This window comes from Mustela nigripes, chromosome 1, assembly GCF_022355385.1.
Source record: "Mustela nigripes isolate SB6536 chromosome 1, MUSNIG.SB6536, whole genome shotgun sequence".
Taxonomy (NCBI): Eukaryota; Metazoa; Chordata; class Mammalia; order Carnivora; family Mustelidae; genus Mustela; species Mustela nigripes.
Window position 1 is genome coordinate 142086238 of NC_081557.1, and position 16360 is coordinate 142102597.

Consider the following 16360-nt stretch of genomic DNA (forward strand, 5'->3'; position numbering starts at 1 on the left):
GGCAGGCTGTTTGGTCTAAGGAGCCTTAGCTAGAGCACTTGCCACTGGTCTATATAATCTCTCATCCTCCAGGAGGCTTACCTAGGCTTCTTCACATAGTAGCCTTAGGGTTCCAGAAAAAGAAAGAGAGAGGAAGACAACTGAATCACCCATGTTACACATTCAGCACTCCTAAGGATTTGAATTTGTAACATCTAATCTACTCCAACTTCTTTCTAAGGCTCTAATTTTATCATGCCTTATAATGTCCTTTTGGCCCTGTCCTCAGACTTTTTCCCTCTCTCCCCTAAAAATCCACCCCCGCAACCCCCGCCAACTCCCCAGCCTTGCCAATAGCAAAAATGGCCCCCCCGTATGATCTTACGGAATGTGCAATTTTGTGAGACCATCACTGCTAAAGAAGAACACATCTTTGTTTTTTCTTTTCGTCAGAAGCTGCTTGCGTTGCCCTGTGTTGTGAGATCCTTGGTAAGAATATCTCTTTTCCAGATTTCAGGTGTGGACAGATCTCTATTTTGTTTGGATGGCCCCTCAACTTACCTTAGGTCTTGATGCTCTTATAACCAATCTTGTTTGAGACCCAAATAGCTATGGCACTGGACCCTTTTTGAAATATTTAGGGCCCACCTAGTTTTACCCCTTCTGATCTCTCTTTTGACCTTCTTATACAGCTAGGTCCTTTCCTTTATCAGAAGGAGAATTTTCTCTTTTTTTTAATTTTTTATTTTTTAAATTTTACTTATTTATTTGACACAGACAGAGATCACAAGTAGGCAGAGTGCCAGGCAGAGAGATAGGGGAAGCAGGCTCCCCGCCGAGCAGAGAGCCCGATGCGGGGCTCAATCCCAGGACCCTGAGATCATGACCTGAGCTGAAGGCAGGAGGCTTAACCCAGACGCCCAGAAGGAAAAATTTCTTAAGCCATATTCTCTGTCTTCTTCTGCTCCACAAAATAAACACTCCTCCAAGCATTGGCTCAATACCCTTAAATGCAAGTCCTCAACAAGGTCTAATTTGCCTTGGGTCAGTATGAGGTCTAAAGGTTCAATTTGATGACTACTTAAGAGGTCAGAAAGGAAAGCTTCATGAAGCCTCTCTCTTCAATAGAGGTTAGCCAATAATGAGAAGAATAAAGTGGTAATTTTCCAAATAAGATAATCATTGCTACTACCTTGGCATACATTCAAATGGAGTTTAGCCACATTAAAAATTAATGTCATCTGGATGCAACCATGTGCAAATAGATTTTGTCTACTTATGAAATTTGGGAATGATAAGATACTGCAAGGTGTTTTTTACTGCCTCTAAAATGACTTTAATACCTTTGAGTTGACATCTTATCCGACCTTTGTTCAGATTGTTTGAATATAATGCCCTGAGTCCCTTAGAAAGAAAAAAGAAACATTAACTCAGTCACTACTTGGCCTGGCATGCTGTTTAATTCTGTTTTCGACTTGTTCAAAACAGTTTCTTGCGATAGCTGAGTGGTTTTTAAAATTATACTTGTTAATTTTTCCTAAGAAAGTGGTGGCTTTAGCATGCTATTTTCATAATCTATACATTTAAAAGTTATTTAAGTATGAGTTTTTATGAAAGTACAGAGATGGCTGGCCAGGAATTTAGTACTAAACTCCCGAACTATGGATAAACATAATAGCAACTTTATCATTTCAACCAAGCCTAATGTGTTCACCGTAATTCATAAAGCATCCTTAGCCCATGATGCTATAAGAAAAGTCAATTAATGTTTTGGAGGTTGAGTCCTCCCATTGTCTGCCACTGAACCTACTGTTTACTTAAATATTTTTGCCTTTTGTTACATGTCAACGCTAAATTATTTTTCATCATATAGTTGCATCGGGTTTTGTTTTTTTTTATGCTGGCTGTAAGGACCCACCAAGAAACATCATTTCTGAGAAGTGAAGAGAAAAATACACAGGGAGCAGGAGAGAAAACAGCAATTGGAGTGTTTCTCAGAAAACAAGCATCAATAGAAACATAATATTTTAACTGTGCTCCTGCTGGCTGGCTTCATTCCACTCCAGGCACCACAGGTAAGGAAAAATGAGCAAGTGCATTTCATTCAGCAGGAGAAAGGAATGAAAATGATGATACCATGTTTAAAAAATAAAATAAAGGCCTGTGAGAGAGCTTAATGCAATTAACTCACAGAAGATTTGCAGTGAGATGGTGACTTTTATGCATCTGCTTGATGGGGCTAAGGGATACCCAGATGGTCAGTAAACCAGCATTTCTGAGTGTATCTGTCAAAGTGTTTTCAGAGGAGATTAGCATTTGAATCGGTAGATAGGGAAAAGGTTCCTCTCACCAATGCAGGTGGATATCATTGAATCTGCTGAGGGACTGAGCAGAACAAATAGGTAGAGGAAGGTTCAATTTACACTCAGTGAGACATCCATCTTCTACTACCTCAGACCATCCATCTCTTGATGCCAAAACTTACAACATCAGCCCCAGATTTTGGGGCCTTTGAACTTGTACTGGGACTTACACCATCAGCTCCCTGGTTCTTAGGCTTTAAGTCATGGACTGAATACTACCACCAATTTTTCCTGGTTCTACAACTTGCAGATGGCAGATCACACACCTTGTCAGTCTCCACAAACACATGAGTCAGTTCTTGTCATAAATCTCCATATGTGCATGTGTATCTGGATCTGTTTCTCCGGAGAACCCTGACTAGTATCTGGGAAATCCAGAACAATTCCTTCTGTGTGTGAAAAGTAATGTCATGGGAAGAGAAATCAGCCTTCTTTTTCTGACCCTCTAGGAGCTGAGGTAGAAGAACCTCGGCTAACTATTGGGCAGAACCCTCTTATAGGCAGAAACATCCGAGGAAAGAACAGACTCGTGGGTCTCTATCATGCCAACATACAATCACCGGGAAGCAACCACAGGATAGAAAGGGCACAAAAGAAATCTGAGCTTTAATGGCTGATTGGATGGGTGAATTTTAATGGTCTTTTGTCTCCTGCGGCCTGAGATTTGCGGTCAAACAGCCTGGGGGTTAAGAATAGGCATCAAGCAAGCTCAGCTTCACAGCTCCTAAAATGGTGTCTATATCATAGGGCCACTTTGAGGGTTATCAGAGGTACCCATGTTCAGTGCGAGCTCGGGGCAGAGCATAACACAGTATACTCTCAATAACGTTAGCTGCTACTTTTGTTACTAACCCAGCCTCGAAGATCCTTTCAAAGAACGATTCGGATACCCAAAGACAAAGAATTGATGGGGACACACCTTTTTTTTTTTTTTTTTTTTTTTTTTCTTTTTAATGGCAGAGACTGAAGAGAAGCAGAAGTATAGAGCAGCTGTAAGGAGAAAAGAAGAATCCTGGTGAAAAACCCAGAGATCTGAACTTTTTCAAAAATGTTTTAAAGATGCATTTTCTACAAACCTTTGAAACAGGAGGGGTCAGAACAGTTTTTTAATGTTCTGTACTTGAACATACAAAGGAAACCTGACTGGAAGCTGGGCTCTCTGTTCTGGGTCTCTGAAGTTAGATCAATAGCATAGGAAGCCAAAAGGGAGTCTCTTCCCCTTAGGTATCTTCTACTTCCATTCCTGCCCCATCTGACCGCATCCAACATTCTTCTTCGCGGCCCTGCGTGGAGCAGAGCCCCAGAGTTGCCCCTGAGGGTTTTCCCCCTTCGCGGAGCAAGTAATATCGTTTCTGAGAGAGCCTCGCTGTTTTCGGGTTTGAGTTAGGATTATGAGGGAGTTCCGCACGTGTCTCCCAAGGGTATCCTGACATCTGGTCCCAGAGTATTTTCAGCTCTTGCGTTTTGGCCTGGAGAACACGCCTCCCTCCTCTTTGTTTTCTGGTTATTGGGCGACCCCTGCTGGCCACTAGGAGCTGTTACTGCCGTTCTCATTCTGTCTTGGCCTTCCGCGTCTTCAGCCTGTTAAACCGCCACTTTCCAAGATTGAATTCACCTTGGCTTCGTTGTGATGGCTTCTATTAATACCTGTTGTGCATTAAATGTCATCTTTATTGCGCGAAACTCGGAGTTTTTGAAAACTGCTCCTCATGAAATGATTAAATCCATAACAAAGGAAAACATCTTTTTGCTCTAGTCTGTGCTGGTGAGTCTTAATGATTCAGTGAGCTCATGCTGACAGAGAAGATGACAATTTTTGTATTTGCTTGAAAAATACTAGTCGGCAACAAACACGGGGACTGCCACATTTTGAAGCCCAGCTGTCAGTGCACAAAACAACATTTGCTTAACTCCTCAGCCCAGTGCTCTCATTGATTGAACGAACATAACTCCCCAACCATAGCACAAGGTAATCTATTGCTCACACAGCCAGAAAGGACTTTAAATAAGGATAAAAACAACCCACCATTCTAGGAATCAACAGCTTTTATCTTTTGAATACATTTTTGTTTAGTGAACCTACTATGCAGAAGGCTTTAAATAATGTAGGGAAGAGAATGGGTAATAAATGGAAAATACAAGAATACGGTCATCTCTCAGCAGCAACAATATTACATCTATGTATTTTGAGCCTCTTGCTTGTTCATACGTGTTAAATAATTTATTTCAGTGATTCTTAGTGTTTTTTACTGAGTTTCTCATTTATCAGACAGAGAGAGTAAAATGATAGCGTATACTTAATTCCTTAGTATTGTAATGCCTGGCAAACCCCTCTCCCAGCCTTGATAATTCACTGTTAACAAAACCACTTCTTTAAGAAGACTGTATTGTCTCCCCCTATGGGTAACACCAGCCACTCACCCTAGCCAGAGGCAAGATGGGCAAACTTTCAGTTCAGCTAATCATAGGCTGTTTTTAAAATCTCTTTCAAGAAAATATAGAAAGATCATTTTCAGCAGTCTCTTTCTCACTCAAGAAAATGCAGGAAAAAGGAAAGGAAGATGGGCACTTACTGACTATATAGATGCATATGTGTGTGTGCGCACGTGTGTGTCCCACATATACTACAAATACTGGTAAATAAATGTCCATACCTTCATGTGAATGGTGGAGTTACACCGGTAACTAAATAAGTTAATAGGATTTAAATGAGACACTGCCTGTTACCTTAACGATTTTGCTCTGTTCGATTTCAGGCACATACAACATATCACTTCCCTCTCTTTAGACTTTGCAAACCAAGCTATTATTTATTCTATTTATTCATACATTCTCTTGAAAAGTCAATCCTCCACAGACTCTGAAATACTTTTGTTGTGTGTGTGTTTTTTTTTTTCCCTCTGAATTCCCATCTCTGTTTGCCTTCATCTTCCTGGCAGTGAAATGCCTCAAACTGAATACAATATCCCAGGCTTTTTTGAAAGGTCTTCATGACTTTCTAATAGTAAAGACTTTGCCTAGGTTTTGAAAATCAGCCTATTTACAAAAGTAAATTCACAGCCTTATCATTTAAAGTCTTATCACAACTTCTTTTTATTTATTGGCATGCCTTTTCCTCTCTCCAAGGTCTTTCTACTTTATGTGGTTCTTATAACATTTAGACCCTTTCAGTACACATTAATTTAATTAAATATTGCTGCTTCTCTGTGTATTTTCTCTGGAAGTGTTTGATTTTTGTTGATGTCTTTTTTTTTCTTTTTACCATTTCTTTTTTTTTGATTTTCAGTACTTCAGTGACCCTTAGACCTTTGAGAAAATATTTACAAATCTGCACTGACTTCTTATTTATTCATGGCTCTTTCACCAATTGTTTTTTGTTTTTTGTTTTTTTTGGGTGTTCTTGTTTCTTGGGGTTTTTGTTTTTGTTTTTGTTTTTCAAGTTCAAAGCCATTAACAAGAGCTAACAAGACCACACCTCTGGTTATAACTGAAAAAGAAAGGGAGAGTGGAAAATTGAAAAATATTTTTAGAATTCTAAAGACAGTCTTGACTTCATTACACATTATAAGGTATATCGTTCTTTTTTTCAGTGACATGATTATGGTCCTTTGGCTATATCTCTTTTTCAATCTAAGAATTTAAACTTTCTCTAATTTCACAGGAAATGAATTCTCCAAATACTGTAGAATTTATCTTAATAAAAATATTTCTTTAAAAAAACCTGCTCTGTTGTGTCATTTTATCATTCCTTCCCTTAGAGTGTCAGTGAAAACATACGGAGCAACCTGTGTCTCACCTGTATGTTCAACTCAGCCTGGAGAGTGGCTAAGCTTCCTGGCTGTTTTTAAATCTTTGCCTTTCTCTTTCTTCTGATTAAGGTATAGATATTTCCTCATCTGAGCTTTTTCCAGCCTTTACACAGCCTAGACCATTAAGTTTTCATTTTTTAATGGAAAAATATCTCATGGTTGATACAAGCTTGTCTGTTCCTTTCTATCCGACAGATGCCTGTGTAGATAATCTCCTGAATCCAAGATACGCACATACCATCCCACACTTTCAAGTGCTGGGAAAATGAAAAGACATTTGAATCATCTGTACACCCATTTCTACAGATAATTCATTAGAAACTTTGTTTTTTAATTCCATAGGATTCTTCATATCTGTACTACTGATTCCAAATACCATAACATAGTATCAGATTTGTACAACCAGGATGGAGCTCAGTCTACCCTCTTTAAGAAGTAGATGAAGGACTAAATTATAGCTACAGAACGCAAGTGACTTGTCCAAGGTCACAAAAGTTGGCTGATGACATAGCTAGGATAACATCAAGTCTTTGTATATTATGTGTGCTGTTGGAATGAGCATGGGGTATTATATATGACTGATGAGTCACTGACCTGTACCCCTGAAACAAATAATATATTATATATTAAGTAATTGAATCTAAATTAAAAATAAAATATAAGTATGTATCCAACAAATGCTTACGTAGAGTTTACTTTTACTATAGACCAGATACAAGCTGAGTCCATTTTACAAATCTTGACTCTTTTAATCCTTACGGCAACCTTACAAAATGGATACTATTATTATCCCGTTTCAAAGGTGAGGAAACTGAAGCACAAAGAGATTAAATAACTTTCTCAAGGCCACATACCTTGTTAGGAGCAGAGCAGGGATTGAAACCCAGGCAGTCTGGCTCCCAAGTCTGTGCCCTTAATCACTATGTACTCTCTTTCACGAATTTCAAGCAATCTGTTACATGTCATCAAGAAATAAACCTGTTCCAGCAGACGCATAAATTACCCCAATACTGGCTGAGCCTAGCTCTCCGTCATCAATCAATACATCTTGGTTTCCAAAATTATCCTCACGCTGAAAACATAAACAATCTCTCCAAATATTCACCCATAAAGCCAAGATATGCTTTATCCAGATGTGAACTCTTACATAAGGAAAAATATAAAATCTTACTCCTTTGCCCTAGGGGAAACAAAACTGAACCAGAAGGTTACAGCAGATTTTTGAAAATCACCACACTCTGTCTGCTCCGCTCACAGTATGTCTCTATAAACTCCCTTCTGTCCTCCTAGTGGGACTGGAGCATTTCTCAAGCAAAGACACAGAGTAAACATCTTTGCATTTAGTGGCTGTGTTCTGTTTCCCCTGTTTGCCTGCGGCTGCCTTTTGCTTTTCAAGAGCCTCTGGGATTGAGACATCATGCCAGGTACCTAAGGCAAGACAATGCAGCAAATTTAAGTTGTAGTCTTAAATCATCCAGGGCCAGGCTTTGTCTGGATCTTCTCATCACACAGTGGCTTCCCACAAACAGCTTTCAGTGGCCACTGCGACTGAGAGAAGAATGACCCTACAATCAGCTGGTAAGAACACAAGAACACTTGAAAACTCAGTTGAGTCCACTGTGCCAGCAGAGGTGCTGCTAAGAAGCCCTCAGCACCCACGATAAAAACACCACCCTCTACTTAGATATTTATAACAACGACAACTATGGTGTCGGAGAGGTTTACTTCCGGGAACACAACAACAAAAGCACACCAGAGAAAGAGTATTCTATGACTTACCTCTTACCTTAATAAAGTTGTACTGATAGAGTATAAGGAAGAAGACATGACTATGGTTTTCCCCTAAGACACAATGCAACAATTTGACAAGAACAACTATTCGCCCTGGGGGAGCGTTTACTGTCCCTGAAAAGTCAGAAATGGTTTGAAGCAATTTTGAAAGGGTTTTTGAGTGTTGCAGGGCAAACACCCTAAAGGGTATTGAAGGAAGCAGAATGTCAGGTGTGGAACTGTCTCTGCACACCACCCATGGAGTCAGAAAAGGCTGCCAATGTTTTACCTCCCAGGAGCTGTGATACCCCCAATTTGTTTCTAAGAGAAGAGGGTGCATATAAAAGCAGGAAAATCACACAGCACAAAAACGTAGGATTTAGAGTGCCAGGGAAAATCAGAAACAAGTTAAGGATGGATTCATAAAACAGTATAGGAGTCTCAAAAAAAAAACCAAAAAGGAGTAAAATTTGTTTTTCAGGCTTGTACAGCAAACTCCATCCTTGTTATCGTACTAAGTGTTTGGACCTTTGTGTTACATGTTGTGAGTTGTCTATAAATATGACGTAGGTTTTTATTTTATGTTCATTTCAAATTATCATTTATATTTAAATCAGAAATTTTAATCGTGGTGCCATCTCCAACTGCCAAGGGAACCACGCTTACAAGTTTTTTCAACAGGGATAGGAACAGAGTGGGTGACTGAAACAAGCAAGGACAAACCCATGGGACTGTCCCAGCCCCACTCTCTATCCAAGCAGAGGGTGGTGACTAGCAAAGCCAGTCTGACCAGCTTCCTCCAGGTTTTGGAGGAAGAACCTGAGTGGTCTGGGCTATGAGTCCGCGGAAAGCGGGAAAAGGCCTTGTGAGCCCAGGGAAGGAGTTGCTGACCATTGGAATGGCCTTGGTTCCTCGGTTTTTCTGTCTTTATTCCAATCCTTGTGTATCCTTAAAGTGAGCTTTATTATTATTTTTTTTAATCTAGTCCATATCTCATCTAGTCACATCTTTGGTTCCCTGCAACCAAAGTACCCAGTTGAGTACAACATAAAATAAAAGGTGACGTATCCATTAATCAGAATAGTCCTGGATTTTATGTCCTGACTGTTCTGATAACATCTTTCCTCTGACCCCATTTATGCACTTCATCTTGCACCACACACCCCTCAATGTCACAATTTTTTTTTTTACACTTACCTCCCTCTGTCTCTTGTGTATCCTTTTGTGTCTCTCTCCCTTTTCCTCTCCCTCCCTCTCTCTCATACTTCCTGTAGTTCTTTCCAGGGCCAATGTCATGGCTAGATCCTACGGCCCCCCTTTTATTTTTCCTTCTTCATCCATTTCCATCGAGGTTTTTCACTAATCCTCCCAAAGTCAACACTTGATGCTCATGTCATGTATGCTTAAGGAGAACACTCTTTCTTAAGGTTGAAGATTCAGTGCACAGCTTAGGCAAGTATCGGATATTTCTAAAATCTGGTTCTTTACGCAAAACCGTATCAACTCATTGCTATTCAACAAAGTGCTAATTTTGGTTTTCCATATTCAAGACAATTTCACAAACGTTTATACCAATATGTTCAATAGAGAACACCAGAATGGATAAGAAAGGACCCCAACAGCCAGTTACCTTACAATCTGGAAGGAAGACAGTACATATGGAGAAATAATTATCACTCTGCAGAATATAACTGCCTTGCTATGATGAGGGAAGCACAGAAGGCAGCAAGGTTCAGCCAGGATTCTAGCTGCAAAAACATGACCCAACTCCTCCAGTGTGTGCACACCTGCTTCATATAATGTAACCCACATATCACAGCAAAAGTGGACCCTTCTTCATAGGTATATGTTATGAAGACAGGCATTAGACTGGGTATTTTTGAGAGTCAGCCAAACAGAGTACCAAAAAGGTTTTCAGGATTGGTCTAAAAATGACCATGTTGGAGCCCAAGGGCAAATTTCAGAATAGGAGATAGTGATCTTTAGTCCCAACCATTTATCTACCTGTTCTTCTCTCTTTTTACGTCTCTTTGGAAATAAAGGACCCTTGGTTCTCACTTCACTTTCAATTTGCTTGTTAGCTACCAAGTCCATGATGGGACTCTTCCCAGCACAGCCATCCTACCTTCCCTATCCTCTCAGGCTGTCTTTCCCAAGTGTCCTCTTCCATCATATTTTAGCCAGGTGTTAGGCAATGTCATTTTCTATTCAAATAGTCCACAGGAAAGTGTGAGCAACAGGTGAGCCTTACCGTCTGCAGGCATTCTTTTTTCAAATTTTATTGATGAATTATTGACAAATATAATTGTATATATTTAAAATATACGATGTGCTGACATGAGATAAATATGTATTGCAGAATGATTAATAAAGATATTTGTTTTCTGGGTGGCAATTCACGTCAATCAAAAATTTTCAAATTGATTCTGATGACTAAATAATATTCCATTTTGTATATGGACCACATCTTCTTTATCTATTCATCTGTTGAAGGGTATCTTGGCTCTTTCCACAGTTTGGCTCTTGTGGATATTGCTGTTATGAATATTAGGGTGCATGGACCCCTTCTTTTCACTACATCTATGAGAAACAATCTGGGGGTCTCAGAGGGGAAGAGGATAGGGGAAAGTTTAACAGGGTGATGGGTATTGAGGAAGGCACATGTTGGGATGAGCACTGGGTGTTACACGTAACTAATGAATCACTGAACACTACACCAAAAACTAATTACGTACTAGACACTGACTAACTGAACATAATAAAAAAAATTTTTTTTAATTTTCAAATTGATAGAATGGATATTTTAGATATGTTCCTTCAAATTTACATCCTATTTCTGACCTTACTTCGGTTTTCCCAGTTTACTACCCAGCCCCCCACCACCCCACCCTCACACATGCAATCTCTGCGTCAGAGAGATACAGGGGGAATCTCTGCTTCATTTGAGAAAACTGACCTCCAACCCTAGAAAGAGGTAGTAAGAACCTAATTAAACATAACTAATATGTAAGCTCCCATGTCATTTCTATATAAAAATTGAAATTACCCCTTTTAGGAAGATGGCACCGAAAGCTAAGAAGGAAGCCCCTGCCCCTCCCAAAGCCGAAGCCAAAGCAAAGGCTTTGAAAGCCAAGAAAGCGGTGCTGAAAGGCGTCCACAGTCACAAAAAAAAGAAGATCCGCACATCACCTACGTTCCGACGACCCAAGACTCTGCGTCTCCAAAGGCAACCCAAATACCCTCGAAAGAGCGCCCCCAGGAGAAACAAGCTTGACCACTATGCCATCATCAAGTTCCCCCTGACTACTGAGTCAGCCATGAAGAAAATAGAAGACAACAACACACTTGTGTTCATTGTGGATGTCAAGGCCAACAAGCACCAGATCAAACAGGCTGTGAAGAAGCTCTATGACATTGATGTAGCCAAGGTCAACACCTTAATCAGGCCTGATGGAGAGAAGAAGGCATACGTTCGGCTGGCCCCTGACTATGATGCTTTGGATGTTGCCAACAAAATTGGGATCATCTAAACTGAGTCCAGCTGGCTAAATCTAAATACAGTTTTTTCATGATAAAAAAAAAATTGAAATTAAACATAACAAGACTTTTGTGACCTCCTATCGCTGCATAAAAAATGACCTAAAAACTTAGTTGTTTAGAACAATAGACATTTACTGTCTTACAGTTTCTGTGGGTCAGCTATTCAAGAGTGCCTTAGCTGGGTGGTTCTGGCTCAGGGTTCGTTGCGAGGTTTAGTCAAGTTGTCAGCTGGGTGATGGTCATCAAAAGTTAGTTGACCGAAGCTAGACTTGACTGAGGCTCACTTACATGGCTATAAAAGTTGTGCTAACTTTTGGCAGGAATATTCAGTTCCTTGCCTGTGAACCTCTCAGGAGGGTCTCTTAAGGGTCTTAATGCCAAAGTGACTGGTTTCCACCTGGGTGAGTGATCTAAGCAAAAGGAAGGCAGATGCAGTAATGTCTTTTATGATGTGGTCTCAGAAAACATTCATCATAATTTTCTCTACATTTTCTTGTTTAGAAGTAAGTCACTAAGTCCAATCTTATTCAGGATGGGGAGTGGGAAGTTTAGACATTACCTTTTGTGATCAAAGGGGGACTATCAAAGAATTTGCAGACATTGAAAAACCATAAAAATCCCATGACCACATCTTCTATCTTTTGCTTCTCTTGTCTATTTAGCAACATACTTTATTGAGTAAATACTCTATTAAGCAAATATTTTAAAAACATTAAGTTCCTAGATTTTAAATATTCTCATAAGCCATATATGATTTTCAAAACTTTATTATTAATCCCTTTCTCCAGTTCTCCATAAACTTTCTCAATTCCAAATTACACAGTGTTGTTCAAAAGTAAATCTTATGAGTAATTTGGGATTCAATTATACAACATTGCTGCTATGAATTGACAGTCATAAAACCAATTTTAATTCATTCGTATGTGGCTAAGTAAAATATTGTATGAGGTATTAGATCAAACATCTGTTCATTTCTTTTCACTACTACTTCAGTAATTGAATTATTTTTGGAAAAAGCAATCAAATTAGTTTCTCATAATTATAGACTGTTGATTGTTCATATTTCATGTCCCTCACAACACATGAGAGGGACTGTTTTTCTACAAAGCATTTTTCCATTATTTTACTAGAATCTGAGGCAATCTTATTTACCCAAGTGACCTGCTTCCACAATTAAAGTCTGTTTCTTAAGAACAATGACAAATAAGGAACGTTTCTCTCATTGTTTCAAAACTGAAGGTATATTTCTCTTCTGGCTGATTGATTTGTACTGCTGAAAAACAATGACAGGTATTCTCAAGAAATATAAATTTAAGTAAAGCAAGAGTCCATAAAGCAACCTTGTTGATAAATAGAAATAAATCACTGCTTCCTCTCTTCAAATCAATAAATTGGGTTAACAGAATGACAAAGTCACACAAAGTCATAGTCAATGTATCAAATTAGGTCAAACCACCTTCCACTTCAGTGAAAAAGTAAGGAGGCCAGATGTTTAATGTGTTTACTCATTTAAGGAACAACTGAATTAAGATTTCAAATACTCTAAACACTGAAAGGATTATGGTTACCATACTTTTTTCAAAATAAAACTAGTATCTACTTCCAATACAACTAAGAAAGGTCCTCCTGGATCTTCTAGATATTAGCTGTGAACTGTGGGCAAAATAAAATAAAATAATAAACTGGAGGTAGTGGACAGTGGGGAAAAAAAAGGCAAATTCTGAAGGAAAGAAAAAATTAGAAGAAATAAGTACAGAACATGTTTACATTTTTAAATGGCTTTTAACTTGTGAGCAGGATGAAGATGGAACCATGTAAAGTAACTAAAAGTTTGACATAAAAACCGTATTTCTGGCCAGAAAAAAAAGAGCACAAAGTTCATAACCACAGATACTTGAAAGTAAGGAGCTAAGTCTCAGAAAAACAGAACCAGAAGGCATAAGCGTTGTGTTAAGTACATAATTTCTGCCAAAGTCTCTGGCTGCCCCATGAATGCATGCATGGAACAGAATTAAAGCAGTGCAGCTAAGTTAAAAGAACTGAAATATTATTTGAACTTCCACCAAAAAGAGAGTGTTAAGTTTGAGTCTAAGCAAGTACATTTTCTGATAAAAATCTCATGGTAGGAATATAGCAGAATTGAGAGTTTCCACAAAATAATTTTCACAATATCTAACATAAAGTCCAAAATTAGCCAATATTCAAATAAGAATATTTGACCCACTTTTAAGAGAAAAGACAAGCAATCAAGACCATTGGTGAGTTGACCTAGATACTGCAATTAATAGTCAAGAATTTTTAAATAGCTATTATAACTATGCTCAAGGAAGTAAGGGAAACCATGTGCATTTGCAATGAATGAAAAGAATCTCAACAGAGGAAATCTCAACAGAGAAACATAAATAGTAAAAAAGAACCAGGAATTCTAAAATGGAAATACAATTTCTGATGTTATCAATTTACTATATTGGCCTAACAGAATGGAAATGGTAGAAAATATAACCAGTAACTTGAGGATAATTCAATGTAGATGTGTAGAGCACAGAGAAAAGAAGATTAGAAAAAAATAAACAGACCTTTAAGGACCTGAGGACAATATTAAATGTCTAACAGATATGAATAAAATCTAAGGAGAGGTAGGAGAGTATAAGGCATACAAATCATTTGAAGAAACAATGCCCTAAAACTTCTCAATTTCGATGAAAGACATCAATTTTCAAAATCAGGAAGCACAGTAAAACCCAAGTAGAATATATACAAAGAAAACCATGCCTAGGAACATCATAGTCAAACTGTTAGGTAAAGCTAGACAGAAGCAGTGGAGGGAATGCCCCCAGACAGAGTCCCAAGTCCTTGACGGGGGGAATGACAGAGAGAGGAGATGAAGGCAAGGATGGCAATAAATAAACTTAGTAGCTACACATTAATTAAAAGCCTGGGGGCATAACATCCTCGTGGCTTCCAAGACCTTGTGGCTGACAGATCAAGAGCCACAAGTACTGACTGAGCATGCTCTCTTCTCTACTTCTGCCCCAGGGTAACTCCTAGATAATACAATTGAATTACAGGTACAGATCCCCCACCACCATGCCCCAGCTGTGCAGACAGGCTGCCAAGAGGATCTGGTACAAACCTTCCAGGGTCAAAAATTCCCCCCTCCCAACCCATCAGAGGAGTTTCCAAATGATTGGAAGCAGCCTCCATTAAAGCACACTGTACATCATATCTCCTCCCAGCCCCAAGACACCCAATAATTTCCAATCCTAAAACCACCTAGGAGCTGGTTCCACCTCCAGGAATGTTCTCCCACCTTGAGACCACCTTTGCTTTAACCAGCTGCTTTGTGCTTCTTACTTTCTGGCTGTCTTTCTTCCAGCATGGATCCCCACTTAAATCTTCTAGTATGGAATCCAAGGACTAAAACCTCCATTCATACAATGCAGACTCTCCCACCAGTAACGAAACTGTTGATAACTAGAGTTAAAAGAAAATGATAAATGCAACCAGGGGAAAATGACACATTACATGCAGGAGAACAATGACTCAAAACTTATCAAACTTTGACAAACAGAAGCTGTGGAACATTGTCCTCTAACTGCTGACAGAAAAACACTCTCAACTAATAATCTAGTGAAAGTATTCTTTAAACATAAAAATGAAACAAGAGCATTTTCATATTTTAAAAAATACTAAAAGAATTCATTTTCCTTAGAACTCTTCTCCCAGAAATGCTTTAAAATTTTATTCAGACTGAGGGAAGTGATATCAGACTGAAACCTGAATCTTCAGAAAGGAGTAAAGAACATCAGAGATGCCAACTCTCAGGGTAAATATAAAAGTATGCTGGTAAATATAAGTATCCAGATGTAGATGACCATTAATCCAGAAATTTCCACCATGCTGCTTTTGTGTCAGCTCTCTCTCCCTCCCAGGAGAAAACCAATGTTCTGGAGTTTCCCATCCTAGATTAGTCTTGCTAATTAGTTTTATCTTCTCTAAAATTCCATTAAATTCTGGATAAGATCTTGAAACCCATTTAAGAGAAAATAGTTATAAAAACCTTTTGATTTGCAAGGCTGGAGCAGATCCAGTCTATACTATGTAGTCAATCCATTCTTCAGCTGCCTAATATTCTCTTTTAAATCTTGTCCCCTAAAAAGAGTTTCCCTGGGTACCCTGAAGAGGCATTGTTATATGGAAAAGAAACCATCCCTGCTCCAGAACTTCAGGTAAGGTGGAAAGAACAAACTCCAGTCTTCCATGGATAAGGAAGTGATATCCACCTCCATTCCTAAGTTTACAGCCTTGAAAGGAAAGAGCCATTAGAGGGGATAAAGTTGATGAGATAGACAAAAGAAGGTTTAGTGGCCCAAACTCCTGGAGAAGGTGGGAGAAGATGGTCAAAGGATATAGTGGCCTTAAACATTAGAATGGACATCTTATCTCTTGAGATTAGAAGAAAAAGGATAAGATTGATAAGGAAATGAAAATCTTTAAAGTAGTGTGTTCAGGAAACTAAGAGATATCTGCCTTGATTAACTGACAATTATTGCAATCAAAACAGCTGAACCTGGAGATCCAATGGACCTAGGCATTAATTTACAGAAGGAGTTGTGATTTGAAGGTCAAAACAATTTAACCCTGTGCACTTGGTAAAGCAAACGGGTGCAAGCCCAACAAGGCAACTACTCTAAAATAATGCTGGATCCCTACTACACTTTTTGAAACTAAATTTCAATTATATTTAGATTCAAATACAGAGAAGTACTAGAATTAAATAACGACTCTGATACAGTACTGCCCATCGCACACTTTTAAGACTAAAAAATACATCATGATGAGGCCACACATCATTTTTAAGAAAAACTCTAGCATTTGACATTCGCTGCCTTCTCACAT

General features: G+C 38.8%; 1 protein-coding gene across 1 annotated transcript; it reads left to right on the forward strand.

Annotated features, from left to right (window-relative positions):
• Nucleotides 1–10973: 10973 nt before the first annotated feature.
• LOC132013782 (large ribosomal subunit protein uL23-like) lies at nucleotides 10974–11498 on the forward strand. Its single transcript, XM_059394067.1, has one exon. It carries the CDS (start codon nucleotides 10981–10983, stop codon nucleotides 11449–11451), a length of 471 nt encoding a protein of 156 aa, XP_059250050.1. The 5' UTR covers nucleotides 10974–10980; the 3' UTR covers nucleotides 11452–11498.
• Nucleotides 11499–16360: the final 4862 nt, after the last annotated feature.

Excerpts from the sequence above, each read along its gene's own strand:
- LOC132013782 (XM_059394067.1), top strand. The coding sequence starts at position 10,981 with ATGGCACCGAAAGCTAAGAAGGAAGCCCCTGCCCCTCCCAAAGCCGAA.